This window comes from Raphanus sativus, chromosome 4 (assembly GCF_000801105.2).
Source record: "Raphanus sativus cultivar WK10039 chromosome 4, ASM80110v3, whole genome shotgun sequence".
Lineage (NCBI taxonomy): Eukaryota > Viridiplantae > Streptophyta > Magnoliopsida > Brassicales > Brassicaceae > Raphanus > Raphanus sativus.
The window spans coordinates 20967232-20982067 of NC_079514.1; the positions used below are offsets into that span (position 1 = coordinate 20967232).

The 14836-nt window shown below is 42.1% G+C and overlaps 2 protein-coding genes across 2 annotated transcripts; one reads left to right on the forward strand and one right to left on the reverse strand.

The window, feature by feature from the left end:
• The first annotated feature begins 950 nt into the window (after positions 1-950).
• LOC108850281 (uncharacterized) lies at positions 951-2039 on the forward strand. The gene has a single exon (XM_018623844.2). It carries the CDS (start codon positions 951-953, stop codon positions 2037-2039), a length of 1089 nt encoding a protein of 362 aa, XP_018479346.2.
• A 9678-nt stretch (positions 2040-11717) lies between these two features.
• LOC108855527 (pentatricopeptide repeat-containing protein At5g42310, chloroplastic) lies at positions 11718-14394 on the reverse strand. Its single transcript, XM_018629374.2, has 4 exons — positions 12475-14394; positions 12242-12394; positions 12094-12165; positions 11718-12016 (listed from the first exon to the last, which is right to left on the reverse strand). Exons 1-4 carry the CDS (start codon positions 14248-14250, stop codon positions 11903-11905), a joined length of 2115 nt encoding a protein of 704 aa, XP_018484876.2. The 5' UTR covers positions 14251-14394; the 3' UTR covers positions 11718-11902.
• Between the last annotated feature and the right edge of the window lie 442 nt (positions 14395-14836).

The following is a 14836-nucleotide window of genomic DNA, read 5'->3' on the forward strand; positions in this document are numbered from 1 at the left end:
TTAACAGAAGAAGAGTAATGAGTTGAGCACATCTGATCGCAAGCCCATCCAATAACCAGAATAAATGAAACGCACACTTTGCTAAAGAGACACGTGTCACGCTCCTGTGAACCAAGTTTCTAACGTGGCGTCCTAGGTGTTTTCACCAGGAGAGAGTAAAGTAAACTTTATATAAATAAATAAATAAATGACATCCAAATTGGTTTCTATGCATAAAATCCTCATGTCCATCAATCAAATACCGAAGGCCTAATCCAAATATGATCACTCATTATTTGGATTAAACCGAGATAACAATCCTTAATACATAAATCCCACAACTGGTTCACATCTCCAACACTACAATGCTGAGGTTAACGTGGTCACTTATTGTCGGGGTAGAAGAAAGAGATGATAGTCAAACTTCAGAGTCCTTGTAAACTCCCTTAAATACTTATCACCTCTGTACTCGTCTTTCGGATTTTGTCCATTTTGAGCAAACGGAGCAACCCTGAACAGCACCCTAGACAAGCTAGTCATAAAGGCAAGTGCGTACGATATCAGTTTATCTGCAATTATTGATAGATTCAGTAACTGGCAATAAATCTTTTTTTCGAAAAGATGGTTCCTATAAAAAACTAATAGAGTAAATAGGAGAATGGTTCATTTCGGTTTAATTGTAACGGTATTACGCATGTATAAACCGGGTGTTAACCAGCTCTCTATATAAAAAGAGCATTGTACTCTGTTTTCGAGTAACAGAAATAACAAACTTTCAGTTACATCTTCTTCTTCGTTAAACTCTATCATGGTATCAGAGCTTTTGAGGCTGAAACCTCAAGCGATTCTTCTTCATTTCTTCCTTCATTGACCTCGATCAATCGGTGAATCTCACGATTGATCTTTTTCTTCCTCTTTGATCGGATTAGAATCTGGTTGTTCCGCCATTTTCCGATCTTCGAGCTGTAACAATGGTGATTCGTCGATCATTGCGTCGCGGAGGAAGACAACCGACGTCGGTTTCTCGCAGAGTTCCTATTCCGGAATCAGCTCCGTCGTCGCCTCAACCTCAAATCACGCCGCCTCAACCGCAAATCACGCCGGAACTCTCACCGGATAGTATTCACTCACCATTTCACCTAACTAATAGCGATAACCCATGTCTCTCCATCATATCTGAAGTTCTCGACGGTTCAAACTATGATAACTGGAGTATTGCTATGACGATTGCCTTAGACGCTAAGAATAAGCTTGTGTTTGTTGATGGATCTCTCGAACGACCTCAAGAATCACATTCTAACTATCGAATCTGGTCTCGATGCAATTCAATGGTCAAGTCTTGGATTCTCAACACAGTTTCTAAACAGATCTACAAGAGCATTCTTCGCTTGAATGATGCGACTGAGATATGGAAAGATTTGTTAACTCGCTTTCACATCACGAATCTTCCTCGCTCTTATCAGCTATCTCAACAAATCTGGTCATTGCAGCAGGGATCAATGGATCTTTCAACATACTACACCACTCTGAAGACCTTATGGGATGAACTCGATGGTGCAAACTGCGTGACTACTTGCAGAAACTGTGATTGTTGTAAAGCAACAGAGACAAAGGCTGATCAAGCTAAGGTCATCAAGTTCTTAGCTGGCTTAAACGAGTCCTATGCCACTATTCGCAGTCAGATCATTATGAAGAAACACATTCCTGAGCTTTCTGAGATATACAATCTACTGGATCAAGATTATAATCAGAGGAATATCGTTCCAATCCAGAACGCTACTGCTTTTCAAATCACAGCACCTGTACAGACTCCTGTACAAGCTCCTCTTATCAATGCTTCACAATCTACTTATCCACCTCGCCAGGGCAGACCAGTTTGTGCACATTGCGGATACAATGGACACACTATTGATACTTGCTACAAGATACATGGCTATCCAGTGGGTTTTAAACATAAGACAAAACAGCAGAATGATAAGCAGACGCCTAAAGCTGGAAATTCAAAACCGGTAGTAGCTCAGATGACAGTCGCTGAACCTTTTGTCAAGTGTTATCAATAACCTCACGAGGGATCAGATAGAAGGAATGATTGCTTACTTCAACTCTCAGATGGCTTCTCAGACACCTCAAGTGAACTATCTTGCTTCAACTTCTGGTGGAACCATCACGGCTCTTCCTGGTATGGCTTTTTCTAACTCTACTCTATGCTTTGTAGGCATGCTTAGAGCTACGAAAAATGCTTTATGCTCTGACTCTTGGATTGTTGATAGTGGTGCAACACACCATGTTGCTCATAGCAAAGATCTGTTCTTTGAACTATCTGATGCTATTAACACTTCAGTCACGTTACCTACTGGCCTTGGAATCAAGATTGCAGGGATAGGCAGTATCAGACTGAGTGATTCTTTGATACTCAAGAATGTATTATACCTACCGGATTTTCGACTCAATCTCCTAAGTGTGAGCCAGATGACAAAAGAACTGGGTTACAGAGTTGTTTTTGATTCGGATGCTTGTATGATACAGGATCATATCAAGGGATTGATGATTGGGAAGGGTGAACAGATCTCAAACTTGTACGTTTTGGACGCAATGGACATGAAGACCTCTTATCCTATTCAACAACAGTTTGCTTCTTGCTCAAGTGTAGTTGTTGATGTTGGTCTTTGGCATAGCAGACTAGGCCATCCCTCTATGTCTAAAACTGATTATATCATTGATGTATTGGGACTCAAGCGATTGAATAAAGAGCCTTTTCATTGTGCTATTTGTCCACTTGCAAAACAAAAGCGTCTCCCCTTTCCATCTTCAAACAATATGAGTTCTCATGCGTTTGACTTACTACACATCGATACGTGGGGACCGTTCTCAGTGCCAACTACAGAAGGTTACAGATACTTCTTAACCATTGTAGATGACCACACTCGAGTAACATGGATATATCTTCTACGTACAAAAGATGAGGTTCTGAAAGTGTTCTCGGAGTTTATTCAAATGGTTGAAACACAGTACAAGGCCTCTGTTAAAGCAGTAAGATCAGATAATGCACCAGAGCTGAGATTTGCTGCGCTCTACAAGAAGAAAGGGATCGTCTCCTTTCACTCATGTCCAGAAACTCCAGAGCAAAACTCAGTGGTTGAAAGGAAGCACCAACACATCTTAAACGTTGCGCGTGCCCTTATGTTTCAGTCACATCTATCTCTGCAGTATTGGGGTGACTATGTTCTTACTGCAGTCTTCATAATCAATCGTCTACCTACTCCTCTACTCAATGATAAATCACCATATGAGATGCTAACGGCGAAGAAAGTTGATTATGAAGGTCTCAAAGTCTTCGGTTGTCTTGCTTATTGTTCAACCTCTTCAAAGAACAGAAACAAGTTTCAACCAAGATCAAAACCATGTGTTTTTCTTGGCTATCCTGCTGGCTACAAAGGATACAAACTTCTAGACATGGAAACTCACAGTGTCCACATCTCTAGACACGTTGTTTTTCATGAACAGATATTCCCTTATGCTAAGGATAAAGCTGAGATATATGAAGATATATTTTCTTCTCCAGAGGTCTCCGGTGAATCTTCTGCTACTAATAATGAATCACCTGATATGATGAATGATGATTCATTACCAGAAGAACAAGCCACTCCGAAGATCTCTAAAGCTGAAGCAAAGAGGATATCTAAGCTTCCGGCACATCTTAAGGATTACTACTGCAACATTGCAGAGTGTGATACTGAGATCCCATATCCGATGTCTAGTTACATGTCTCTTGAGAGCTTATCTGATGAGTACAAGAACTACATCTGTGCCGTTGCCATGTATCCAGAACCTACAAACTTCGCTCAAGCTAAACGATTTGATGAGTGGTTGAACGCTATGAACGAAGAGCTAAAGGCATTGGAGAGCAATGATACATGGACCGTGTGCTCTCTTCCACCAGGGAAACATGCTATTGGATGCAAATGGGTTTACAAACTCAAATTCAATGCTGATGGAACCTTGGAGAGATATAAAGCACGGTTGGTAGCTAAAGGCTACACTCAACAAGAAGGAATTGATTTTGCTGACACCTTCTCACCAGTTGCCAAGATGACGACAGTTAAAACCTTGTTGTCTGTCTCAGCTGCAAAGAACTGGAGCTTGACTCAACTGGATATCTCGAATGCTTTTCTAAATGGGGAGCTACATGAGGAGATATACATGACACTACCTCTGGGATATACACCAAAAGAGGGGGAAAGTCTTCCTCCAAATGCAGTCTGCAAGCTTCGAAAATCACTGTATGGTCTTAAACAAGCATCCAGACAGTGGTTCTTGAAGTTCAGAGAAACTCTCCTCCAGCTGAATTTTCATCAGTCTAACTCTGATCACACTCTGTTCATCCGTAATATCAATGGTGTCTACACAGCGGTGCTCGTTTATGTGGACGACATAATCATTGCTAGTAACAATGATAGTGACGTCGATCAGCTGAAGATAAATCTGAGCAATGCTTTCAAGCTCAGAGACCTCGGTCCTCTAAAGTACTTTCTCGGTCTTGAGATTGCTCGCTCCAGCGAAGGCATCTCAGTCTGTCAGAGAAAGTATACTCTTGGACTGCTGGAAGAATCAGGCTTGTTAGCTTGTAAACCTTCTCAAATCCCTATGGATCCAAACGCAAAGTTGTGTCTTAACTCTGCAGAACCGATTCTTGATGATCCTGCAGCTTATAGACGAATGGTTGGAAGACTAATGTACTTGACAATAACGCGACCTCATATCACTTTCGCGGTCAACAAGTTATGTCAATACACTTCAGCTCCGAAGAACTCACACCTTCAAGCAGCTCTGAAAGTTCTCCGTTACTTGAAAGGCACGGTTGGTTATGGACTGTTCTATTCTGTTGAGTGTGATCTAGTTCTTCAAGCATTCACGGATGCTGATTGGGCATCTTGTCCAGACTCGAGGCGTTCCACTTCGGGTTACTGTATGTTCTTGGGAAAGGCATTGATCTCTTGGAAGTCTAAGAAGCAGCAGACTGTCTCACATTGTTCAGCAGAATCAGAGTATAGAGCTATGGAATACGGTTCTCGAGAGGTCATCTGGCTACGAAATCTCTTGAGTGATCTTCAAGCACCTCAACGCGGTCCGATTGCTTTCTTCTGTGACTCTACTGCTGCTATCCACATTGCCACCAATCCCGTTTTCCATGAGCGTACCAAACATATCGAGATGGATTGTCATCAAGTTCGAGAACGCGTCTTGCTTGGATTCATCAAGCTTCTTCACGTTCGTACGAACAATCAAGTTGCTGACATTTTTACAAAAGCTTTGTTTTCACCTCAGTTTTATTCTCTTGTGGGCAAGATGGCTTTGAAATCTATATACTTGCCATCTTGAGGGGGAATAATAGAGTAAATAGGAGAATGGTTCATTTCGGTTTAATTGTAACGGTATTACGCATGTGTAAACCGGGTGTTAACCAGCTCTCTATATAAACAGAGCATTGTACTCTGTTTTCGAGTAACAGAAATAACAAACTTTCAGTTACATCTTCTTCTTCGTTAAACTCTATCAAAAACTCTAATGGTAGTAAACGGGTTGAAGCTAGAGATCTTTGTGAACGCAGAAATAGTAACCATCTTCTGTCTCTGGTCATGAATGCATTTCATTAGGATTTCATCCTTTATCATATCTGTAAACTATAGGAAGACGAGTAGACCTGAATAAATTGGGCCATTGACTGGGGCAAAGAAGAAAAGGTCAATTCTTCATTTCCGTTCCCTTTATAGATTACTTGTTAGTAAGTTATGGAACTGTTATGAACTGAGATGTATATTGATTAGTATCCTCCCAACCGCCCTCTCTTAATCTCCACACACGGAGTTAAGCCATTTACAATTCAATCGATGATCTGTTATTTTCACTCTTGAGTCCTTTTATAGTCTAAGGCTCAAGTACAAACAACTGTAACAAACTGTAACAAACTCTTCTTTAATACGTAACTGCCAATCCTCTTCTTTAATCACGTGTAGCTCCCTGCTCCTCACGTGCAGCTTCCCTCTCCACTTCTCTCTTCCTTCTTGTTGTATATACTCTCCATGGCATATCAATACCCCCCTTTCGCAGACCGAGCTTGCCCTCAAGCTCGAATGAAGGAAACTGAGCCTTAAAGTCTCTCATCCTCATCCAAGAAGTCTCATGTGATGGTAAATTCTTCCACTGCACCAGCACCTCCAAATGTCCATCACCACTGTAACGAGTATTCACGAGCTCCATCGGTTCCACAAGTAACTCATCTTCCTCCGATAACGCCGGTGATAACGGTGTTACAGACTCACCGCTGCCAACCACTGGTTTCAATTGAGAAACGTGAAAAACAGGATGAATTTTGGAATTCTCCGGTAGACGAAGACGATAAGCCACCTTCCCAATCCTTTCCAGCACTTCGTAAGGACCATAGTACCTCGCTGCTAGCTTCTGACAAATTCTCCTTTGAACCGACTGTTGTCTATAAGGTCTGAGCTTCAAGTAAACCATCGTACCCACCTCAAACTCCAAATCACGCCTATGCTTATTAGCATTGTTCTTCATAATCTCTTGTGCGCGTAACAACTGCTGCTTCACATCATCCAACAACGCATCTCTTTCTTTTAGCATCACTTCCAGTTCAAAGTTTTGTGTCGAGCCATCTTCAAAACGTAACAGAGATGGTGGATCACGCCCATAGACCAACTTAAAAGGAGAGCATTGCGTCGCTGTATGATACGACGTGTTGTACCAGAGCTCCGCCCACATTAAGTACGTGGCCCATGTCTTCGGATGACTCGATGCAAAGCATCTCAAATACGTTTCCAAGCATCGATTGAGAACCTCAGTCTGACCATCCGACTGTGGGTGAAACGCAGTACTGAAACGTAGCTTGGTTCCTGAAGCTTTGAAACACTCGCGCCAAAAGTTACTCAAAAACACCTTATCACGGTCTGAGATTATAGACTTAGGATAGCCATGAAGTCTCACAACCTCTGATAGGAACTTACTAGCCACTTCAGTCGCGGTGAATGGATGTTTCAGAGTCACAAAATGACTATATTTGCTCAACCGATCCACAATAACCAGTATCACATTCACTCCTCTTGAAACTTGCAACCCTTCCACAAAATCCATTGAGATGTCTTCCCAAATTCTTGTCGGTAGCTCAATAGGCTGTAAGAGACCCGCATGCGATAAGGTTGAGTATTTGTGAGTCTGACACACTTCACAAGCTGCCACAAACTCACTGATCTGCTTACGCATCTGAGGCCAGTAAAAATTTTCCATGATACGCTTCCAAGTACGTAGCACACCCGAGTGACCTCCCAATAACCCAACGTGACACTCATGCAAGATAAGAGGAATGTATTGCGATGTCTTTGGCAACACCAAGCTGCCTTTGTATAGGAGACGGCCCCGACATATTGAAAATCCAGCTTTGATTGATTCTCCTGAAGACAACTTCATAATCAACTCCTGTATCTCCTGATTATCATCAATCTCCGCGTAGATATCTTTCATTTGCAGAGTCGAAGGAATCGTCAAAGCACAAATCTGAGCCTGAACCTCCTCCGATGAATACTGCACAATCCGAGACAAGCCATCTGCGACCTTATTCTCTGCTCCCACTTTATACTCGATATCGAAATCATACCCCAAAATCCTCGTCAACCAACGTTGATAATCCATCGTCACCTCCCTTTGATCCAATAAGTACTTCAAACTCTGCTGATCAGTTCTGACCAAAAACTTTCTACCCAACAAGTAATGCCTCCACTTCTGAATTGCCATGACAATAGCCATTAACTCCCTCTCATAAATTGGCTTAAGCTGTTCTTTTGGAGTCAACGCATGACTGAAATATGCAATCGGGTGTTTTCCTTGCATCAAAACTGCCCCAAGACCAAAACCCGAAGCATCAGATTCAATCACGAACAATTGAGTGAAGTCCGGCAAAGCTAAGACTGGCGTAGTAGTCATCGCTGTTTTGAGCTTCTCGAAAGCCGTCTGAGTTGCCGTAACCCACAAGAAATGCTCCTTCTTTAACAACTCAGTGAGTGGTTTGGCTAACATCCCATACGACTGAACGAACCTCCGGTAGTAACCTGTCAAGCCCAAGAACCCTCGCAAATCCTTCACCGTTCGAGGAGTTGGCCACTTGGTTACTGCTTCAATCTTCTTTGGATCAGTCGATACTCCCTTCTCAGAGATCACATGACCCAAGTATTCAACACTTCGCTGACCAAACTCACACTTCTTTCTATTCGCATAAAGCGAATGCTCCTCAAACACCTTCAAGACAATTTCCAAGTGAACTAGATGTTCTTCCAAAGTAGCGCTATACACCAGAATATCATCAAAAAATACGAGCACGAACTTCCTCAAATACGGCTGAAACACTTCATTTATCAGCGCTTGAAATGTTGTCGGAGCATTGGTGAGACCAAAAGGCATCACCAGAAACTCATAATGGCCTTCATGAGTACGAAAAGCAGTCTTCTCAACATCATCTGCCTTCATTCTAATTTGATGATATCCTGATCTCAAATCTAGTTTTGAAAAATACCGAGATCCATGAAGCTCATCCAATAACTGATCAATGATCGGAATTGGATATTTATCAGGTACTGTGGCTCTATTAAGCGCCCTGTAATCCACACAAAATCTCCAAGAATTATCCTTCTTCTTCACTAGCAACACTGGACTTGAATACGGACTATGGCTTGGTCGTATCGAACCCTTCTCCAACATCTCCTTAACGCTCTGCTCCATTACATCCTTATGAATCTGTGGGTATCGATACGGTCTGACACTCACTGGACCAAGCCCTGGTTGCAGCGTTATCCCATGCTCCCTCCCACGAATTGGTGGTAACTCCGTCGGTTCTTTGAACACATGATCATACGCTTGCAATACTTCTTGAATCTTCCCATTTACTTCAAGTTGAGCAACGCTGGATTTCACTGATTTTATCTTCAAATGCAGAGTAGGATCACCACACAACTTAACCCTCCGTCCCTGATACCAAAACTCATACTCATGGCGCTCCCAATCAATCTCACATTTACCCAGAGTTCTCAGCCACTGCATTCCCATAATGACATCGACATCTCCCAAATCCAACACAATGAAATCAGCTACAAACTTTACTCCTTGTAACAGAATCTCAACTCCACGACATACTCCATTTCCTTGAACTGATACTCCAGTTCCCAACAAGATTTCCAGACCTCCAAACGTTTCAATCTGTAGTTTCGCTTGCTGAACTGCCTTTGGAGATATGAAATTGTGTGTTGCACCACTGTCAAGCATCACCACCATTGTTAACTTCTTCAACAACCCTCTCATCTTCGTTGTCGTTGGTGAAGAGTGCCCGAGAAAAGAATTCAAAGATAGCTTTTTCAACTGCGGTACCCAAACTATCTCATCATCTTCTGCTTCTTGCATTTCTTGATCCAATAGTGCCATATCAAACCCATCAATTACTGTCAAGACTTGTAACGAAGCATTGGGACACACATGTTGCCTTGACCATTTGGCATCGCAAGTATAGCACAAACCCAAACGTCGCTTCTCTGCAATTTGAGCTTCAGAAAGGCGAAGTTGAGGACGTGACTTCACCGGTGGCTTCCACTGCTTAACTGGTGCTACTGTCTGTGTCGCCGACTGAGTTGCAGGCTTCCAACCCGCATTAGTGTTAAAGTTGGAGTAAGACTTGCTTGTATTCTCAGGAGGTCGCACCGTTGCCACATTCTTGTTCTTCATTTCTTTCTGAATCACACTGAACAAAGAACTTGCTTCCATTTGATATGCTGTTGAGATCATATCTGGCAAGTCAACAGGCTTACACATCGTCACCACCTCCCTCATCTCAGGTGACAATCCATTCATGAAAATCCCTTCCTTCTGCGTATCAGTGATGCCAACAACTTGCGTTGATAGATCTTCGAACTTGTGTATGTATTCAGCAATAGTTCCGGTCTGTTGAACGGCAAAGAAAGGTTGACTGGGATCGCGAAGCTTCACTCTGCTAAAACGCTCAATCAATCTGTTCTTGAAATCACACCAGCTAGTAAACTGCTTGCGCATCACTTCACTATTGAACCAGCTCAACACATCCCCACTCAAACTGACGGACACCAATTCTATCTTCATCAGCTCGCCATAACCTCCAATTCGAAAGAATCGCTCTGCCAAAGCGATCCATCCGTACACATCCTCGCCGGAGAAGATCGGTAGCTCAACTTTCTTAATGAAACTGTCGCGATCATCCAGCATCGGAAATCTAACCGTATCGTGACTTTCCCTAAAGCTACGGCCCGGTTCCGTGTTAGTGAGTCGTACCTGAGGCTCTTGTGGAAGATCGACTGGATTCGGATGAAGAATCACCTCCTCCATTGGTCGTTTATCAAGCTTCCGTAGAATCGCCTCAAACTTCAGATCGAGTCGTTGCTCCAGCTCCGTCATCGATGACCTAATCTCATCGATACTTCCCCTCAGCTGAGTACTCGTCTCTCTCTGCTCTGCGACTTGCGCCAAAAGCGATTCCAAGTTCCCCGAAGATTGCGTCGGTCTCGTCATCGTTATCGATCGCGATTGCTCGATCCAGATCGCTCACTCGCACCAATTTGTTATGAACTGAGATGTATATTGATTAGTATCCTCCCAACCGCCCTCTCTTAATCTCCACACACGGAGTTAAGCCATTTACAATTCAATCGATGATCTGTTATTTTCACTCTTGAATCCTTTTATAGTCTAAGGCTCAAGTACAAACAACTGTAACAAACTGTAACAAACTCTTCTTTAATACGTAACTGCCAATCATCTTCTTTAATCACGTGTAGCTCCCTGCTCCTCACGTGCAGCTTCCCTCTCCACTTCTCTCTTCCTTCTTGTTGTATATACTCTCCATGGCATATCAGGAACTTGTGTCCTTCGCTTCCAGGATTATGATCCATCCGAAGAAAATCCAGGAACTGCTCCAGTTAGTGTCAGTGAACCTGAAACTCAAATAATGCGGAAGCTAGCTATGTCATTTGATCCTTCCATGTGGATAAACGTGCATTCTGGAACGAAAGTGATGTTTTCTGTTTTGGTTTAGTGTTATTGTGTAGACATCCCATGTTTTCAGCATGATAATAAAGAAGATGGATTCAATGGATGACTACAGCCTCTTATTTCAGGCTCTATTTATGCCACATGAGTTATGACCACAATAACACAACCCTGGAATGTTTTATGAATACCTTCAGAAAACCTTTCAAATTAAGTGTTGTTTGAGACTCATTTCAAAAGTTTTGATATCTCCTTTAGACAGTAATTTTTGCTCGTTTTGGTCAATTTTCTTGACTTCAGGTACCTGGCACATGGTACAGCTACAGATTATATCTATGATGCTGTAAGAACACCAATGGCTAATGCAGGAGACTAAGACCTACTTCAAACTCTTCTTGCTGTCCTCAGTACTTTTGATGTTCATGTTCTGTTCCTGAATCGCCAAGAGCAAGTATGGTAGAAACACCATATCACTCGTTCAAAGAAACTATTGGAAAAGCTGTCACTTAATTAACCCTTGTAACTTAGTAATTTTATTGGTTTGCGAAACTTGTATTGCTAATTTACTTGCTGCAGTTTAGGAATGTTGCCACATAAAAAGCTGACAATTCTTTTGACTCGAGATTGATTAATGGAGATTTGGTTTTGAAGTTTCAACATATCCCATCTAATTTAAGTCTACGTAACAGTTATATATTTATACAGTTTGAATCTTTACATAGACAGAGAATTGTGAGGATTTGTTCGAAAGACTTTCTCTGTGTGGTTTGTGACGTTACATACTGACCTTAGCTTGTGAGATATCATCTAACAACAGAAGCTCGATAGAATAAGTTTAGCAACTTCTATGTTTTTATGAGGCTCTTAACGTCTGCTTCATGTATCTTAGAGCGGAGCGTAACATGGATCTAGCTTTCCTATCTGGTTTGCAGCCTGACATGATCATCTCCTCGTAAACACCGGGTACCTGTTAAAAGCCTCGAAACGTCAATACTCCTACTTTCGGTGTAGTCTCTTGTCAAACCATAAGAGAAGATTCATTACCTTTTGGAACTTATCAACACGAATGAGAGCTTTCATGAGTGTTGTGTATGTCACCACGTCTGGATTTACGCCCTGCAATTGTTGTGTCATTAAAGTAGTTTCATCAAGATTGGTTTTTAGGCTAGACTCTAGAGAAGAAGTTGCTTACGTTTTCTTTCATGTACTGCAAAACGGCAAAGGCTTCGGCGTCTCTTCTATCCTCTCCAAAGGCATTGATGAGGGAATTGAGAGCCAGTAAACTTGGCTTCAGTCCATCTGATGTCATCACTCTAAACGCATTAACAGCTTGCTCCGATAAACCCTGGCACACAAGAGTCAAAGAAACTATCAGTCGATGACTCTTAAAGATTTTTCATGGATACTATTAACAGTTATCGATACCCTCTGTGCATAGGCATTGATAAGGGCATTGTACATTGTTGATGATGGTTTCAGCCCAACTGACTTCATCTCCTCCAAGCAATCTATTGCATCGTTAAACCTACCGGATTTGCCATAAACGTCGACGAGTGTTGTGTGTGTCACGACGTTAGGCAGTACTCCTTGGCTCTTCATCTTCCCCAACAATCTTTTCATATCATCCCATCTTTCTTGATCTCCATAACTGTTGATCATGATGTTATAGGTTGTGGCGCAAGGCAAGCACCCTCGCTTCTCCATTGCCTCAAACATCTCTTGTGCTACTATGTGCCGGCCGTGCTTGCAGTGGCAATCGATAAGCGTATTCCAAGTGACCCTATCAGGTTCGATTCCCTCGCTTAACATTCTATCAAAAGTCGTCATGGCATGATCAAGACAATTAAACTTTCCAAAGGTATCGATCACCACGTTGTAGAATTGTCTATCGGGCTTAACTCCGATGCTCTTCATCTCCTTGAGAACTTGAAATGTCTTCTGCCACTCGCCTCTGTCGCGATAACCGGCTAAGAGTCTGCTGAAAACAAAAGAATTAGGCTGAACATCACCAGCTTCCATCTCTTTCAACACAATCCTGGCGCTTTCCCATCTTCCAGCATTCACATAAGCATCAATGAGGAGACTGTACGTATGTTCGTCAGGCGAAACACCACTCTTCTCCATCTCCGAAACCATGGACTCCGCATCTCTTAGCGGTCCAGTCTTCACATATCCTCTAAGCAACGCATTGTAAGCCTTGGTTCTCGGCTTTATACCGCTTTGCCTCAGCTCCTCAAACAAAGCTTCAGCTTCTAAAGTCCTTCCCGAATTCGCCAATGCCGAGATAATAGAAACAAGAGTGGCGGTTTTGGCGCTCAAACCCGTAGACTGAGCCATGCCAAGAAGCTGCAAAGCCCGAGAGGGGTCACCAGACTTAGCAAAGCCCATGATGAGATCATTAACTAGCTGCACATCAAGCTCAAGCTTGTCATGTTTGATTTCTCGATAAAGGCTGTGCAAAAGAGCGGAATCAATCTTGTTGCTACGTGTCAAAGCCTGAATAACCAAACTGTAGTTAACAAAATCGGACTGGTAACCATCTTGACGCATCCTAGAAATGAGATTAAGAGCCTTATCGATGTCATTGTTCCGAGCACAAGCTCCAATCAGAGCATTGTATGTGAGAGGAGTTAAGGTTTGCTTCTGAGAAAGAAGAAAGGCCTCGTAGAGCTTCTCGGAACGGCCGAGCGCGTGTATGAGAATCGAGTAGAGAAGCTCATAAGAGAAGCAGAGATTGTGCTTTTCCAGCCAAGAGACGACGGCGTAAGCTAAACCGAGGGATGACCTCGATGAGCATAACGATTTTAGTAGTGAGTGCCAGTAGGGCGCCGGAACCGCCTTGTATGACTCGGCCAGCTCCAACTCCACCGGATCAAGCGTAACCGCCGGCGTTGGTTCCAAATTGACCGACTCCAAAACCAATTCGACTGGTCCGAATCTGGAGAGGAATTTTAGAAGCGGAGAGAAGTCAAAGCGGCGACGAACGACGGTGGAGAATTCATCGTCTTCTTCTTCTTCACTCGCGAAGTAAGTAGAAGATGATGATGATGATGATGATGATGATGATGATGATGATGGCGAACAAGAGGCGGTCGCAGAGAAGGCTGAAATGGGCGGTTGGAAGAAAGAGTGGTGGGGACGAGTGATGAAATAGAGGGAATGAAAACGGGATGAAACCAGAGGAGGTTGAATGAGAAGCATAGTCCTCTTCTCTTCTCCAACGACGTGGTGTCGCGAGCGGAAAGGGTTTTTGATTGATTCTATCCTTTCTTCCTCGACCTGTTTTCGTTTGTGGTTTGGAGCTAGTGTGTACGTGTCACTGCAACTACTAGTATCATATTGTCTCAGTTTTTACTCTTTTTGAGGCTTTGATCGCTTCATAAAAGCACTAGATTTTAAACTCACCACGCTGTTTTGCTAATTTCATTTAGTTTTTAATAACTTTTAACTATCAGTTATAATTGACAAGGATTGGTCCGGATTACGGCCGAAATTTTTATTTAAATTTTAATTATATATTTGTATATTATTTTGATATATATAAATATTATAATCTATCTATATATCTATACTATTATTTGTCATTTTTCCATAATTTTAGCTAATTTTACTGATTTGTCATATTTTTATTAGTTTTTAGATTAAATCATCAATTTATTAATTTAGAAAATAGATTTATTTCGAAATTTCTAATTAATTTATTAAATTAAATATTAAAAATATTTTAAAATTTCTAATTGGAGTTATTATAACATTTATGAAGTGATTTTGCTTATTTGTCACTATC

Excerpts from the sequence above, each read along its gene's own strand:
- LOC108850281 (XM_018623844.2), top strand. The coding sequence starts at position 951 with ATGGTGATTCGTCGATCATTGCGTCGCGGAGGAAGACAACCGACGTCG.
- LOC108855527 (XM_018629374.2), bottom strand. The coding sequence starts at position 14,250 with ATGCTTCTCATTCAACCTCCTCTGGTTTCATCCCGTTTTCATTCCCTC. Across the intron at positions 12,166-12,241 it reads TGCAGTACATGAAAGAAAAC|GGCGTAAATCCAGACGTGGT; the intron begins GTAAGCAACTTC and ends CAACAATTGCAG. Across the intron at positions 12,017-12,093 it reads GTGTTGATAAGTTCCAAAAG|GTACCCGGTGTTTACGAGGA; the intron begins GTAATGAATCTT and ends GGCTTTTAACAG.